The 16835-nt window shown below is 41.3% G+C and overlaps 1 protein-coding gene across 1 annotated transcript in view; it reads right to left on the reverse strand.

Moving 5' to 3' along the window:
- Nucleotides 1-3619: 3619 nt before the first annotated feature.
- Nucleotides 3620-16835, reverse strand: part of T265_04775 (hypothetical protein) — a gene marked incomplete at both ends in the record, with an annotated part of 57666 nt that continues 44450 nt past the window's right edge. Inside the window, 3 exons of the mRNA XM_009169600.1 lie at nt 3620-4321; nt 7719-7991; nt 11969-12164. Coding sequence (XP_009167864.1) covers nt 4133-4321; nt 7719-7991; nt 11969-12082 — 576 coding nt within the window. The remainder of the gene's footprint in view (nt 4322-7718; nt 7992-11968; nt 12165-16835) is intronic.

Below are 16835 nucleotides of genomic sequence, written 5' to 3' on the forward strand. Positions count from 1 at the left end.
TTACAGACTATCTATTGCGGGTTTGTGCTTGTATATTGGAATAGACTGGGTAGATTTGACAGTTCCTTTGTTTGAGTCACGCTGCGCAATTCAGAGTCTTCAGGCTTCGTTTTGACAGAAACTTCCGTTTCATTTCAGCTGTAGAGACAGAAAGTGAAAAGAAACCTACTTGTATGACGTGCTTGTGGACTCGTGATAAAGAGTACTGTGGTGTTTTGCAAATCAATGTTACATTTTCCCCACTACAGTACTTTCTTGACTGAATGGGCAGATGCGGTCGACTAAGGACTTATGTAGACTAGACTTATCTAGTCCTCTAATCATGGAAATAAAGTCATTCTTAAGGGATGTTTATCAACTGTCAAGCTGAAGAGATTCAGAATTATCTGTGAAACTGAAGGCATGGATAATCTGCCGTTTGTGAAGATTGCTGAAAATGATGCTGTCTGACGATAAGATTTTCACAAACGGATAGTCCACTTTACTGGTGATTTTGCGTTGTAGGCCACATTTCAACAGTTTACATCACTTGAGGGCAAAACGTTGCATTAACGACACATGTACAGATAAGCGGAGTGCAGTAGGATGATTACCTTTTTATCATCCATTGTTTTATCAGGTTACAAAGTAGTGATTTTTTCGCACTAAACAGATGGTTGTTTCAAAATTTCGGTTTTAATCTCGTATTCAAAATGTTGCCGGTTCGAGGCCTACTCGTGCTTCTGATATCCAGCATTTACACCCAGGTTGGAAGACTTGTGGATTAATAGTGGCCTCTGATAGGAAACCAACTGTTTTTTTAGTACGGATAGAGCAATTGAGAAATGTATCAAGCACTTTTGATGTACATTTTTACTACTTTTCTAGATGCAGTAGCCTATCTAAAGAAAAAAATTGTTCCGAGTTACGCAAATTCGTTGTGTGACGAAATGCAGCTCATTTGGCAGGTCGGGCTATACAGATCCCTAAATTATTGTAGCATTTTAGTATTCATTGTGCTTGTTGAATGTAAGCTCGTGAAATTCACGCAGCAGGGCAGTCGAAAGACAAGTAGCCGTAGTAGCAGTGTAGATTATATTCCAACAAATAACGAATAGAAAAACAGCAGTCTGTGGATATTTCCATTGGTTGCCCTCGACTCACGCGGGGCACTCGAAATCCCAGGCGTTATTCAACCGGCCAAATAAAAAGAGGGGTCCGTAGTCTATCAGGTGTTATCTAAGTGTCCACCTTGTCCTCATTAACCAATCCAGAGCTATTTCGGCAATCAGTGGCGTCAGACTCTTCTTTCCTTTCTGTATCGTCTAAAGTATCAAAGTCTGTTTACTTGTGCAACCACAAATATGAGAGTTAGTGAATTGAATCATCAGTCGTGTCCTCTAACATCGCCGTTATGCCGTTTTTTTCAGATGGCACAACAATAAGCTGGCGAGTGCATGCTACAATGTTCAGATCAAGTAATCACAAGAGCAGCTGTGGTCACCAGGATACTTAAAGACTTTTCAGGCTAATAGATTCGACTATTTCTCAAACATGCATCTGTTTAGAAGCCTGATGGTATGCGCTAACTGGTGAACCACAAGCAACGCAGTGCTAAAATGGCATTGGTCGTAGATCAGGTGGTTGTCAATGTGTTCGTTAAACTTGGCGGCTTTCTTGCAGACGTTGTGTCAGTAAACATGTGGACATCGTTACTGCGCGTGCACAGATCAACAGTCATCCATTTACCAACCGGTTAACATACCGGAGCCACCAATATGCCGATTTATTACCAACAACTTGGTAACACAGTGTCGTTGTAAGTCCACCGAGTTTCACTGAGGCTAGACACTGTTGAACAGAATACTGGCATTTGGCCAACCTCTCATAAGTGGGCTGGACCAGCCCAACGACAGCTGCCGCAGAAACTAATCCTTCAAGATAGAATTCTCACGCCTGCCTGATCGACAAATTGATAGCCAAGTCCGAAGATTTTTGGTTGTTTCGGGAATTGGTGTTTAGTTGCTTTGCTTGGTTAGAACAGTGGAATGTTCCCTGTTCGTCAGTTTTGTTATACCGGACCGTTTCGGCAAGGATGAATGTTCATTATGATGATCTTTTCTCGTATGTCAATATCAGGGTATGTTGGGTATGGTAAGGATGAATTGTTTTCTCATTCAGAAGTCTGCCGTTGGATGACCTCTTGGCAACTTCCCCAAAATGCCAGTTTTCAACTAGCCTGGTATAAATTACACGCTGGGCCAGTCTATAAATCCCAAATAACTAACCCAGGAAGCGGTAGGGATCATGTTTGCAATAACGAACTGTAGTTCGGTGAAAAAATGCGAGAGTAGGTAAACCATAAGTTGACTGCACTGACGACTGCAGTCGCTGGCAGATATACTTGAGTACAACAAGTGTTTACGAAAAAAGGAAATTGAGGGAATGTGCCCTTAAAGAGCCGGAGTTATAAACTGACAGAAGGCTGATAATTGGCTTGACTAGACTATGTGATCACTTCGGTGCATCGTGACATCCGGAGGGTTTTCAGCCATAAATCCCGGTCAAGTTGTCGCACAACTCTCTTTAGACACCTTGCTTTTACCGAGTATCTTAATGACTTCTTGATAAATAACTCTTTGTTTCTACTGTACTGCAATCAAGCACAAAGTTCTAGTTTGAAGATCTTTGAACTCCTCTCGCTGGTTTCCGGCCGAATTTAGATTAAGACTGCGATTCAGATAATAAAACTTTTCCAAAATGAATCGAAATTATGTATCGTCCACGTAATCGAATTGGTTTCCGTGTAAGAGGGTGATAAGCGAAAGCAAATTTCTTGTTGAAATGGGTCAAAAGACAATCGTGGCTTCGTCGAACAATACAGAGCGCCAACCAAAAAAACGCAGAATATTCACACAGATGCTGGTTCTTAACATTAGCTTAGAGACACCAAGGATTACGCAGTGGTTAGCTAAACTGTGATAAATTGACCTGATGGGAATTAACAGTCCACAGGATGGTAAAGCGCACTACAATGTATCTTGCTGAATGCAGCCCACACCGAAAAATTGCAGCTGATGAAAAAACGTCTTTCACGAGAAAATACAAACCAAACTTCCGTCATTTTAATAGGTGTAATTAAGTACCCGTATGTGTGTTTATCGTGTTTAGCCAATCATCATGAATAGTTGGCGGTCGAATAAGATTCACTACTCTGAATTTAGTAATGCTTTCTCTTCCGCAGTTTGTTAAAAATTGAGCGCTAGCTAGGCATCAAACGATTTGCTCAACAATAAATCTTTTAAGCGAAATAGGTCTGACTGTTTTTGACCATTTTCGAAAGCCAGTAGCAGTCACCTCAACTACGTTTTATGAAATATTAGGGTGATCGGTTCTCCATCTCTGAATAATCCACTCTTAAGCCATCTGGCTACAATGTGTATTCAACCACTAATGACAACCTGAAACGCACAAAGTTGCTGACGTCTTGCTAACTCAAATCACCTAAGCTTGGATGGCAGAAAGATATTCCGACGCATCGCTTAGAATTCCAGGCACATGATTCATTGGAATCTTGACCGTATTACAGACAAGCCATAAGTGCTTGAAAAATGAGTGTTTATTTTACGAAACAAAACAGACCTTTTTCAATAAAGATGACAGACATATCGAGGAATTTGGTCGGGTTCAGTTCAAAAGAGCATAGGGATAGATATTGCTTGCATTGATTGAGAAAGCGACGGTCGAAATGAATTTTACAATACTGGCCGCAGTTTGTACACATTCTTTGGAGTTTGGCTCAGAAATGCTTGGAATTTATTGGATATTGCTCACGTTGGTTTGGAAGGAATGGGATATTTTGCTAGGAAAATGCAACAAACCGTCCATTTGCTAGGCTTAAATATTTTCACATACATAGTCCACACAGGTACACCTATGCACGCGTGAATGTCGTGCATACGGACCAACTTGAGCGATTCGGTTTGTGTGTAGATAAGATCTGGTTCTGTGTGAAGCTGACCAAGCGACAGGGAGTTCTGGGAATCTCGCTGTAAAATTTGGAAACAGTTTTTTTGTTATGCTTGTTCAATTCATCACGCGCAGTTGCATAAAAATTGGATTCATATTTACTATACCGCAAACTGGAACCTGCCTACTCCGTCGGCTCATCAGCCAGTAGCATAGAATACAGTTGTTTGTCCGCCATACAACCATTCATAAACTCTTCTCGTGTTAGGACGCCGTCAGCATTGCTGTCCATCTTTTCAAAAATCTCATTGGTCCGTTCTTCTGGACTGAGGTCTACAGTGCTCTCGTCTGCTCCGAGCATACTGTAGATGGCCTATTCGAAAAGAAAATAAGAAGAGAGCTATCAACATTGAGGGAAGTGGTTTTGTGTGGCTTCATGGATATATTTATCAAGTTTTATCCACACAGAGCTCATCTCTACTGAGTACGCTGTGTTTCGAACAACAGAGTAAATAGTGAAATACAATCATTTGCAAATTAATTTCGTTTTTCGAGGGACTCACCTGAAACCCAGCTGAATCTCTCGTTTGTGGTGTTTCTAGAGTAAATAGTGGTTAAGGTTTGTGGATAGGACCCTCTTATTCATTCCAAGCGTAGTAAAGAGAGGGCGAATCTCTCGGGTGTTTCTAGAGTAAATAGTGGTTAAGGTTTGTGGATAGGACCCTCTTATTCATTCCAAGCGTAGTAAAGAGAGGGCTGGTCTCGCAATGCTGGGCAAAACCATCGAGCACTTCAAGGTAGGTTGCAGACAAGCAATAATTTCTCACGCCTCAACTGTGACTTGGGTATTAGTAGGTAAAACTATAGCTCAATCCTCTTTTTGAACGCAAACGGCACTTTAACACAGTCGGCAGTAAAGCCAGTGTGTAGAATAACTTTCCCCCTTCTCAGTGTTCAGTGTTTGGTAGTAAGTGAATCCAAGCGGCTGCCAATTAGGTTCAATGTGTCGTCGAACCAGATCACAGTGTATTCATCATCGTCTCATAAAAATCACTGTGACCAACGGGAATACCCGAACAGATTGGAACGTAAATCCGGGTAGAGGAGTCGTTCACAAAATCTTATCGTCAAACGTTAGAATGAATCCATGGAAAAATAGATAGTCAGTAAGAACAACACGTCAAGGACAGGCTTAACGCGGGGGTCAACTGACTAGGTTAGGGTTGTTCCAATGGAAATGTTTGGGTCTCGTGTTTCGTGCGCATCCTAGAGAATGTCCATTCGCACTGGTTCTGTTTGCTAACATGTAGCGTCAATACCATGGGTGTTAGACTATGGACGTAGGATGTCCCTGGACGCAAAACGCAAGAATATGGATGTGGATAACTACAGCTCCCATGATAGTAGGTCTCGGTGCTCTAATTCTTTTTGTTATCTTAGACAACGAAAATGACTTTAAAGGCATTGTAAGTATCAATGTAGTCTCCCGCTGGGCCTAACCCATTTGTAAACACTACACTTGGAGTTGGTGCAGTCAGAGGGTCACCTTCATTTTGGATGGACTAGGAGTTGTGTATACAAAATAAAATGTAACGACTGTACGAAGGTTTGTATAGGTCAGACAGCCAAAGAACTGCACATCAGAATAGGTCCATTAATAGACCCATTAACAGACCACCGAGAAACGCGAATGAATATCAGGCGATAATCAAAGGTTCGCGATGACAGGGCTTGCACTAGACACCGGGCACAGCATGGATTTGAAAAATGTGGACATTCTGAGACCACACCACAGCGACTGGTGGCCTTGATGGTGGAAATCGCCATGCATCCCAGTGTGAATAGAATAGAGGACGTAGAAGTGGTAAGCGTGTGCTGAGCGGTTTTAGATCAGCCGAGATGACATGAGGTGGTGCAGTTATCAGCAAGATGGTCTGGGTCTAAAAGTACAAAATCCAAGCAGAGCAGGATCCAGTTAACCACCCCAACCCCAAACCAATTGTCCCGGTACCCCTCGAAGAACAGAAGCGAACAAAATCTGTGAAAGACACCAAAAGTATTATTCCACTAAAGTGTCCTAGACAGGAAAAGGAAGGCCGTAAAATCCACTTTCAACATAAAGACGACTCTCCTTAACCAATCTATCCGTGGTTTAACCACAGCCGTACAATACCGACAAACAGAATCGGTACAAGTGAGCATTCTCGGTGGTCCACATGATCTAAACACCACATCTGACACACCCACACTCTAGTCACTTGACACCCTGCATCGTGCTTCTCCTTGACGTATTGTTTTTGACGACCATCACTTGTCGACGGGTTCATTCCAACTTCGTAACACATCCGGGTCCAACGATAGGACTCTGGCAATGATTTTTGCGCTCAGATGTGTGATTTTTAGTCGAAGCTAATAAGAAGTCGTCTTGGTTCCCGAATATTCGGGCATATCGCTACTTACCACCAGCTAATTAACAAATGGGAATTCATAATCCCAGTTTGAACCGCTCTGGCAGCTCCGAGTCAGAAGATCGGTGGCATTGGTTTGTATCTACCGACGTTCTACACTAATTTGCATTAGGAGTAAAGTCTGACTTCAGAACACTTGCGTGTACGTGGTTTCTCGATTAACACATATACTGAAGTTTAAGACAACTTTTGGAACATTTTTCACTCCACAAATTCGCTCACCTAGGATTTGGTGATAAGTTTTGTATCCAAAGGACTTTTTCAAAAATTTGTGTGACTTGTTCAGTGTAGTGTGACCGTCATCAAATTGACGAAATTTCGAGTGGTCTGATGAATTAATCGAGAAGTGGAGAGTGTACGATTTATCTCAAAGGAATTGAGTATGATGATCGAGTGCTAGGGACAAAACATTGGTGTACTTCGGTGTTTTTATGAGTGATGAGGTCTTTTGCTTGCCTTCTACTTGCGTTACTCCATAAATGACATGGAGGGATTTCGTTAAAATTCTTTTTTTCCTTGATTTCTTGAAAGCCCAATGTAGATTGCTATTTCCTTGGGAATAACCTCAGAAATGCAGTTCAATAGTCACCTGTTAGAGCTATCGTTTTCTGGAGAAGACATGACTATAGGGAGCCAACAGTGTAGTTTTAGCCGATTGTTTGAAGCTTCTTTCAGAGAATAGGATCAGATTGAACGAGCGGATCTCTATGAACAAGCTGATTTTCCCGATATTTCCATCGCGAAAGGTACCGTATTATAGTTTCTGTTTTGATTGGCTTAAGTAACACTTAGTCGTCTCTACTTCTATACATGTAACTATATAAGAGTACTACAAGAGTGCACTTTCTCTGGGTTCCCAAGAGTAAAATGTCCCAAGAGATCATTCATGTATCTGGAGCACGTCTCAACGTACTCCTGATATGGATTAGTAACCATTTCGAACACAATGTTAGTAACATGATATTAGGAAGAGTCTTGAAGGGCACCAAACAGGCGGTCCTTACCTTTCATGTTCTAGTGATGACTTTGTGCAATAAAAGTTCCTGAAAACTGATAGATAGACTTAATGTCCACCGCTAGCTGTAGCAGTAAATTCCAGCGGACTTATCCAAATGGATCATGATAGTTAACATGGATCTGAAAGGACACTTTCACACTGATTTGTTGTGAATATAAGGTCGGTCCTAACTTGTCAGCAAGTAGGTTGAATCGAAAACAAAACAAAAAACAATTTAAAACACTCAAAACCATATTTAATTAGTGCGGCCGCTAAAGTGGTCTTAAATTTGTTCAAATACTAACTTTGATAATCTCAACCATTTCCAATTTCTCAATCGTTCCGTTTCCATTGATGTCGTACATTTGAAACGCCCATTCCAATTTCTCTTCCGGTTTTCCACCTGAGGTGATATTGATCGCTAGCAGAAATTCTTTGAAATCAATTTTGCCTGAGTTGTCTTTGTCAAATGTTCGGAATACGTGTGTACAAAATTCCTCGGCATCGCCGTCCGGAAAGAAACCCGAGTAGACCTCGATAAACTTTTTCTTGCTCAACTGTCCGGAAGGACAGTCGCGCTGACAAGTTCGGGAAATGGGAAATGCAAATGGCGAGCGAAAAACGACCATCAGCATCAGCGGATAAAAATGTTTCACCAGAAAAGAGGAATTATCACATAAATTGTAGTCTTTAATGAGAAATCGTCCTCTTGAAAATTACTTCGCCATTTACCCAAAAACTGTCTACTCGATTACTGGTTACTGGTGAGTTTTGAGTCAAGCGAACTTGATTCTTCTCCCTACGGTGTAATCCTATTTATGATGTGCTTAATTTATATCAAATCAAAAAATGTGTAGATAACAATACTGAAGAAACGCTTGATTTGCCTTCCTCTCACTCCCAAAGTTCTCAGATTAATTTAACCCAACTGCATCGATTTTTGTATACGTACGCACGATTCAAAGTTGTCCGAGACCATGTAAATGTATTCCCCTCGGAATTGTATCCAGATTTGGCAAACCAGCTATAAACTCTCCAGTATCACTGAAGGGCACCAAGCGAATCTAAAGAGTACCGCGGCTGCGAAAAACTGGGTACTGGGGAGAGGACTCTGTGGCCAAAAATCTTTAATTTCTGACCAACGCACTGAATGAGCGATCCATCTCCTCTTAACTAATGAGCACTTATAGAAACGACAAATGTCCTATATGGTATGACAACAAATGTTTTTATTCACGTTCCGGTCAAGTATTTTTGCTTCCATATTAAACAAATACCAAAGCCAATGCATAAAGAAAATTGTGCTCAGATTTCCATGATAACGTGTTACATAATTCGGGAATTAACCACCTCTGCTGGATACGAAAAAATTCCAGGGTTGCTCATCTTTGATAACGGGGTATAGGGAGATATTGACCAAAATTCCTTTTTTGTGAAGAAATGCAACATTGTGGGGGAACCATTCGCAGAGGAACAGCTGGGATTACTGAAAACTACTGTGCCACGACGTGCACTCGAATGGGGCTCCTAAGGAACAGAAATGACTAAATGTCATTTCAAGGTCGTTCTTTCAATTTAAAAATCAATAAAATATTACTGATCGTCCACTTATCTTATCGTCTGATGAGTATAGCCACTCAGTCATTTTTGTACTTGAAACGTATAGTGAAAATGTTTTGATATCCTTAAGGGATTTGAAAATTTCATAAGCGCTTCGCCATGTAAGCGGTGTCAGTCTACAAGTCCTCATCCTTATTGAGGCTCGCTATTAGCGCGCACCTAAAATGACTCCAGGTAGGTTTAAACTTGCGACCCTCGGGTCAGCATATGAAAAGAAGGCCTTCTTGCCACGAGCTACTGGTTGACAGTCCAACTGATTCGTGCAGGATATAGTGCTCCTCATCCTTTAATTATGGGATTCTCATCACATGCTTAAGTGTTCACTGACTTATCTGATGACGACTTCTAATGTGGAAGGTTCACGCAAGTTGTCCTAGTGCGAATTATTCACACTACTGAAAAACCGCTTGTGACCGAACGATTTTGTGTTCACCTACTAGCCTGGAATTTCGTGAGATGTGCACTGCTGATGAATTTCGATAAGGATGAAACAGTTATCCAGGACTTTTAGGACGAAATATCGAATAAATTTGAAATAGTTATAGACCAACGTTCATCTGAAAGACGCAAGGAGGTTCGTTTTATACCTAAATGCATTTCTTTTTATTGCATTCCTTACAAGCTTCGCTGGCTACTAGTTCAAGTTTATTTCACCAACACTGAGTTCTGAAGAACCAATATTTTACAGCAAAGTCAGCTGGGCCGTTTACTGCTACTAAGTTACTGTTGATCAAGCTTTCATCCATCGGTTTTTCATTTCCCTGGGTTAACTTTTTAATCACCGATAGAGTTTACCCAAAGCAGAAGGGTGGTTGTACAGTCAACTTCGCTTACCGACCAACCTGTATGGGCGTCACATAGCCGTGCAGAAGTTGTTGATGCAGGTCAGACAACAGAAGGGTTGTCAACCGACAAGGACAAATCCGCCGAAATGGTCTCGTGGCAAAGCAAAAAGGTGATAATTTAGCACATCAAATTACCGTGTATACTACAACCTTTGAAGCCTTCTGAAGCCTTTTTTCACGGGAAAAATTCTGTTGTCGTTGGGCGAAATTTTCGGTCTACTATATGTATTAGTTGCCCCTTCAAGCCTAATCCACTCAGTTAATCCCATGATATTTTGTACCAGCACATTAACTTGGATTAGTTTCCAATTTTATATAGCTTTAAAGTCTGGCTATTGCTCGGGGACGAGTAAACATCGATTAATGAACATGGTTTTGTCTAGAACCTCAGAGCTGGACTATCTGGATCTCGAAAACGATGATGATTACAGAATTATTGCTTCCATGATGTATACAGTTTTGAAAAAATCGAGAAGAGTATCCAGACTGCCGGGGTTTTGGATGAGAATGCCTCTAATATTGGCTATGCTTTCAGTAAGAGTGAATAAAATCCACTATGCAATCTTTGAAATGTGACATATTTTACTGTGCGATGGGGTTACGTCGAATTAGCAATAAAAATTATATATTCAATCGGTTGGTAATGATCTGTCTTAGCGAGACAAACATCGCGCAAACGACCACCCGCAAGATTAGTCGCAGTGTCCGGCACTTGTGTTGGATGTAAGAATATCCTCCATTACCAGGGGTTATTATCGCTTCTTCGTTTACCAAAATCCAGTTTACTTTTTTATTTTTGACACATGTGAACAGATTATCAGGACGAGATACGGCGGTCATTTTGAAAGCATCCATGTAAGGACTGAACCCGGCTAGCCGAGATAATAGCCCACGATTTCTTCATCTCGGCCACCAGGGTTGCACATTGTGCAATCTGTCACACCGCAATATGACTGCTTTGGTCCAGTTCGATATCTCTAAGGCAAGTGTGACTGATCGCGGCAAATGCGAACGTTGATCAGCGTGGGTATACGACGTGACAGCAGCAGAGACATGCAACCAATCATCCGGCGTCAGATTTCTTACCTAACCTTGACATTGTTTGTCTCCAGATTGCAAACAATTTTAGAAGGCTTATCTGCCACTTCACTTTCAAGCTTGTGGGTTATCGGTCAGAAGGCCATTTAGTTTTTTCATGTGCATTCGTCCAGTGAAACAAAATTCAGAAGTCCCGTCCGAAGACAGAGAACACTGGAAACAGTTGGTTGACAGATCAACAACTCTGGAAACAGTAATGGTCAAACAGTCATTGTTGTTTTGCTACTGACAACATATTTGACAAACACTCTGGGTCATTTCTTTGACCACTGTCCGATATTTTCAAAAGACATGGCTCTGAACTATTGGCAAATGGAGAATGCAATACTGTAGACGTGGTGGGTGCAAGTGGGACTCAGAAGGTTCTCACAAGTGTCGGTGAACGGGACGGTTAACCATTGTATGGTTCTAGTACTAAGCTCTTATGAGCAGTTCAGAAAACGAGTAAAGTCATTTCACACCTCTCTAATAGACAGAATCTCTATGAAAGCATAAACAGAATATCTTCTAGATGAAATACTCCGTTCCAGAATCAACACAGGCGCAAACAGTTTTAACCGAGTTCTAATAAACCATGTGTTCACCCAGTGTTACTGAATGCTGAAAAAATTCTCCATTCCATTAGTGTTGGTAGTAAATTGTGTGCTTCTGTTTTCATATTGCATGCTTTTCACTGGTAACCCCAGTTAGCACGACCCTGAAAGGAATTGTGTCGTCGTAGCGAGTTGATACTGCACATTTCGGTAGGTGGTCCTGGTTGAGCATGTCCCTTGGAGAACATCTCCAACTAAAATGATATACTTTTAGTGTGGTCCGTACATCAGGGTCGTGAACAGGTGATGAGTAGACTTTGTTGAGTAAATACAAAAACCGTTGAAGCAGAATACTCAGAAAAACCGTACACCACATGTGTCAGAAGCAATCCTGGAAATGAAACCAAGCTCACTCGCGTGATAAATATAGTTACGGGAAACAATGTCAAATCGACTTACTATGAAGCCTCTGTACCACTGTTTAATTTGTTTCTTTGTGAAATTCGTATTCGCTCGAAGGAACTCTAAATCTTCTTTTGGCAGCTTTTTATGCGGACCAAGGAGATTCCCCATTTGCGTGAGGAATGATTGTATGGATTAGCTTGATGTTTGACGTTTCCGGAGATTCACTTTTGGTGATCACAGGCAGTGTTCACTGTAATTAGAGAAGTAAGCAAAAGATGGGTTAGAAATATGAAAGACGAAATGGGGTCAAATAAATCGTTTTAACAATTTACTTAACTTTGTAAATCCCAAGTGATTTTTAGTTCCCTTTTAATGATGAAGAGCACTGGTTCCCAACTGATGTAGATAATCAGTTTTTAAAGACTGATTACATTGTTGTCTTGTGTTTCAACAAAAATACAACCCAGTTCACATTTTGTTCTATGCAAGTGTTAAAAAATAGGATAAAAGGGAAAGAAAAATTCTCCGACCTTGCGAGTCTTTCTGAAACCTTAGTCGCACATACATACGTGCTACTAAGGTTTCAGAAAGACTCATAAACACCAACTTTGTGAAACTTAGTCTTATCCGTTACCAGTGTATTCTGCTTTACTCAGCTAATATTTCTGGCACCGCCAGTAGCTTTGGTCCGCTAAGTTAGGCCTGTCTAAGTTGGAGTGGGTGAGTTTTTACCCTCATGTTGTGGTACTGTTTGCATGTCTGTGATCAACCAAGGAGAAATTTATCTCTCTCCGTGTTTCCCGTAGCCACTGTTAGGTCGCGTGCGATAAGATCATGCATAAAATGTTGGTAGTGCGGGAAGTTTTGAAAATTTCTAACGCACATTTCATTTTGTAAGTGAAGCAAATCTATGCTAAAAATCCCAGGAGTACTGCACACCTGTTTGGTTTCTAGACAGGATATAGCTCCATCCCTCCTTTAGTCAGCGGATCCGCTTCGCCCAATCATGAGTTTGCTCGAGTGACCTCACTTACAAGATGAAAACGGTATTTGTTGATTTGGTTCGTCTTGTTACGCGTATTAGTCATTCACCAGCGTCTTTCTTCAGACAGGTTTTCTTTGAGATCCTGGATATCGAACCCCAGGCTATCGAAGTGCTGGTCCCATCTTCTTAATAAGTCCATATTTATTCCGCACCGTACAATTTGTTGATTGGTTCGTCTTGTTACGCGTATTAGTCATTCACCAGCGTCTTTCTTCAGACAGGTTTTCTTTGAGATCCTGGATATCGAACCCCAGGCTATCGAAGTGCTGGTCCCATCTTCTTAATAAGTCCATATTTATTCCGCACCGTACACGTTGGACGCTATCCTTCTTGACCAGTCTAAAAGGTTTGACGTAAGTTTAGTTTGCTCGTTAGGTTCTATCTTTACTTAACTTTTCCACCATCCTCTTAATATTTGTGTTATTTTATTGCTACTATTACTTTTTCGGAGTAACTACTGTGCTAAGGAATTCTTTTAGACTGCCTGTACCCGAGTAGACGAAAATTCCGATTCGCGCCACGTCTTTCACCTCCACGTTGACATTCATCATTCGAACAATCTAGATAAGCCAAAAACGAATTGCGTCGATCTCAATAAGCATACCATTGCTACTGTCCAGACGACAAAATCGGTAGTTTATCCAAGCGAATAAAACGTGTGTAGAGTTGCAAGTGTCGGCCGGAAGGTAGACCGCACGATGTGGAAGTCTTGGTAATATACAGAGGCAGACTTTGGAGGTTATCTCAGGATACGCCAACTACTGTAGCCATACTGATTTAATGTTTCACCATACTGTGAACAGTTTTGACGTTTGATGGTTGACCGAATAAAGAAACCGTCCAGAAACGTTTGTGAGGGTTCAACTGATTTACATCTCATTTGCAAACATTTAAAATCTAAAAGATTGAGAGAAAAACAGTGTCCTCAGCCTGTTTAATCAGTAGTGTCCGAAATTAGAATGACAGGTGGGTCGAGTTATGAGACGTCTGGCGACAAACCTTGATTTCTGTAGGGTAACACAGAGAGATGACAGTGGCATGCGTATTATACGAAACCTTTTTTGGAATAAGACAAATGCATCAAAATACGCGAAAATTTACGGAAAATGAAAGGAAACAAATTCTCGGAAGTGAAAGTCATAGTAATGTCCCAAGACTCCTCGCCATGCATTTACTAGTTCGACGTGAGAAAGGCTCAGTGTTTCGCTGTTGATACCCTTACAACTTTGCTCAGCGCGTTGTGTAACAGATATCTCTACACTCAAAAGCAGACGGTTTCGCGTGACTAAACTACTCACTATCCGTATAAACGGCGACATGTTCTGCGTCACCTAGACAGCCGAAGTATTTGCGGCAAATTAGTGCGGAACATTTAGACGTTTGCCACAATTCGTCCTTCTTTTTGTATACATGCTACAACATATGGATAAACGTTGTAAACTTTAAAATGTGCCATTTATGCAATAACGCCGAGTCATGGCTCAACATCCACGTTTATATTGGCAAATATATGGTCGGTTTTGGGAAAAAAAAATAGACTAATTATAGGTACGTAGCGGGGGCGGTCACGGGACTTTCGTTTGGCGGCATCAGGCCATTGACTTAAGAGGCACGTGTTCAACCACCAATTTTGCCTTGCCGGTGATTTTTTCTAAAGTCAGCCATTTTCCGACCGACGCAATCATTTGTGTAACCGTTTCAAATTTATTTTTCGAATGTTGTTATGTAATTTTACTGAAGAACAGTACGCAATTTCGTGGAAACTTCGAGTGGCCTCATATTTGAGTTTCATACTCTAATAAAGTTATCAGTGTAGTGTGATAATATTGCACGGAAAACAGAGGCTACCGAAGATTCAAAATTCCATTTAAACCCAGAATGGGAATGTATGTGATTTTCGAGTGCCCTTCATATAAAACCTCATCATGCTTTTTGTGGACCTTTTTCATCCGAAATCGTGGGTTGAACATGAAACTCATTTCGGGGGAGCCCTGGTGTCAAGTCATCAGTAACGCTCTCAGTAAAAAGTTCAGTTACTGTTTTATGGAGTACGATTGGTCATTTTAGAAGAATGATGCCAATGAAGTGACAAATATCGGTGCGGCAAAGAAGGTTTTATCATTATCTCTTCTAGTTGTAAGCATCTGTATGTTTTTTGCTTTTTGATGAAATCCGTTTCCGGATTGACCTGTCAACTTGATCGGAGCCAATGGATACCCATACAAAATGGGTAGTGCCACAGTCGGCTTGAGCTGGACCGCGTGGGCACAAACATGAAAGCGGTGCAACNTGCAACTCCGCGGGATAACACCGGAAGATGAACAGAATAGGCAACTCTGAAGGCATCAGGATGCCGAAATTGTTGCCTACATCTGTCAATTGAAGCGAGCACAACAGAACTGTTGGGCCTCACAGTGCATACAGGGGCGAGTCTGGTGGCCCTGATTCGGAAATGAGAGAGCCACTTTTCATGCAGTAAACTGCTCGCAGAGTTCCTGAAAATCCTTCAGCAGCACAAAAATGTTTTTTGTGGTGCTCATCAGGTAGGCGCAGTCCACGGGTTTTCGTCAACCTCTATTTGAACACAATTTGCACGAAATTCGACAAATACACTCATTTGCATACCAGTCTCATAAACGAAATATTCAGCTGAGTTTCAGCTGAGTATCCCATGGAAACCGGATTGGCATGCAAATTAATATATTTGTCAGGGCAAGCCGTTTTCCCAGTTTCTACTTCACATGGTATGATCGGAAAATCGGAACACACTAAGTTACAGAGTGAGACGGGAACACCAAACACTCACTTTCGGGGAAATCGATCCGGTTTCTTTAATGACTCACCCACTAAGTACAATGAAGGCGAAAAAATGCGACTGCAACTTTGGTGATCGAATCACATTCAGCTCAGTAAATTCTGCACTCAAATGTGTTGAAATTTGTCAGATTTTACTGATGTTTTGAATTCCTCTTACTTGTTGCTAGTTAGCCCTTCTGAGCTCCAGCGCCCAAGTGCTTTACTCACGCCATAGGGTTGTCTCATTTTCTTTTCAGTAAGCTTTTACAGCCTGTAGGCAAAGTCGTATTTTACCATGCATCTCGTAGCGTTGAAACGTAATTCAGACTAGCTGGCGGTTCATCGTCTCTTTTAGTTCCTGTACAGAGGAATCGTGCAAGTAGGGAACAAACACCAGTTAAACCTACCGACTTTCTCAGTCATATACATTCCGTGTTCATGTTTTAACATATTAGTTTTCTACTTTCATTCTGTACGTATCTAAAAGTCCTCATAAAACTGTCAAACTCCAGTTCTTCTCACTGAATGGGTAAAAATGTCATCAACAAGTAACCCAGTTGCCTGAACGTATTCTTCAGGTTATCTCTTAGCCCATTTTGCTGTGGTGGTTAGGAGTCAAGAAGTGTACGACAGGCAGGCGTGACTTGCGTCAGGTGGCCAATCGGCAGTTTTCATGCAGAAGAGGAGGAGATACACGTGCATCATTTCAGCTCTGGACATACATCACTGGTGGTCTGATTTGCCTAGAGGGTGACAACTGCAAAAAGCCTAGAAGTATCAATTTATTCATGCAGGACAACAGCAAATTGTGCGATTTGTATACTCGTTTTAGCTGTACAGTTAATAACAAGAACAAACCGTCGTTGTCTCCAGAATGGTTTACTTCAGAAGTATATTAGTGTGTTTTTGGTATCAAATCACACGATTTCAGCACAGTCACTTTCACCTGGGATAAGGAAATGATGTAATGAAAGCCACACATTGGAGGAGATGGTATAATCAATTCATTGACGTCGAATGGTTCTGTTTGTCAGGTGTGGCAGGGTTTCAGGGCTACACAATGAAGGCGATAGATTTCGT

Source organism: Opisthorchis viverrini (genome assembly GCF_000715545.1).
Source record: "Opisthorchis viverrini unplaced genomic scaffold opera_v5_82, whole genome shotgun sequence".
Classification (NCBI taxonomy): Eukaryota; Metazoa; Platyhelminthes; class Trematoda; order Opisthorchiida; family Opisthorchiidae; genus Opisthorchis; species Opisthorchis viverrini.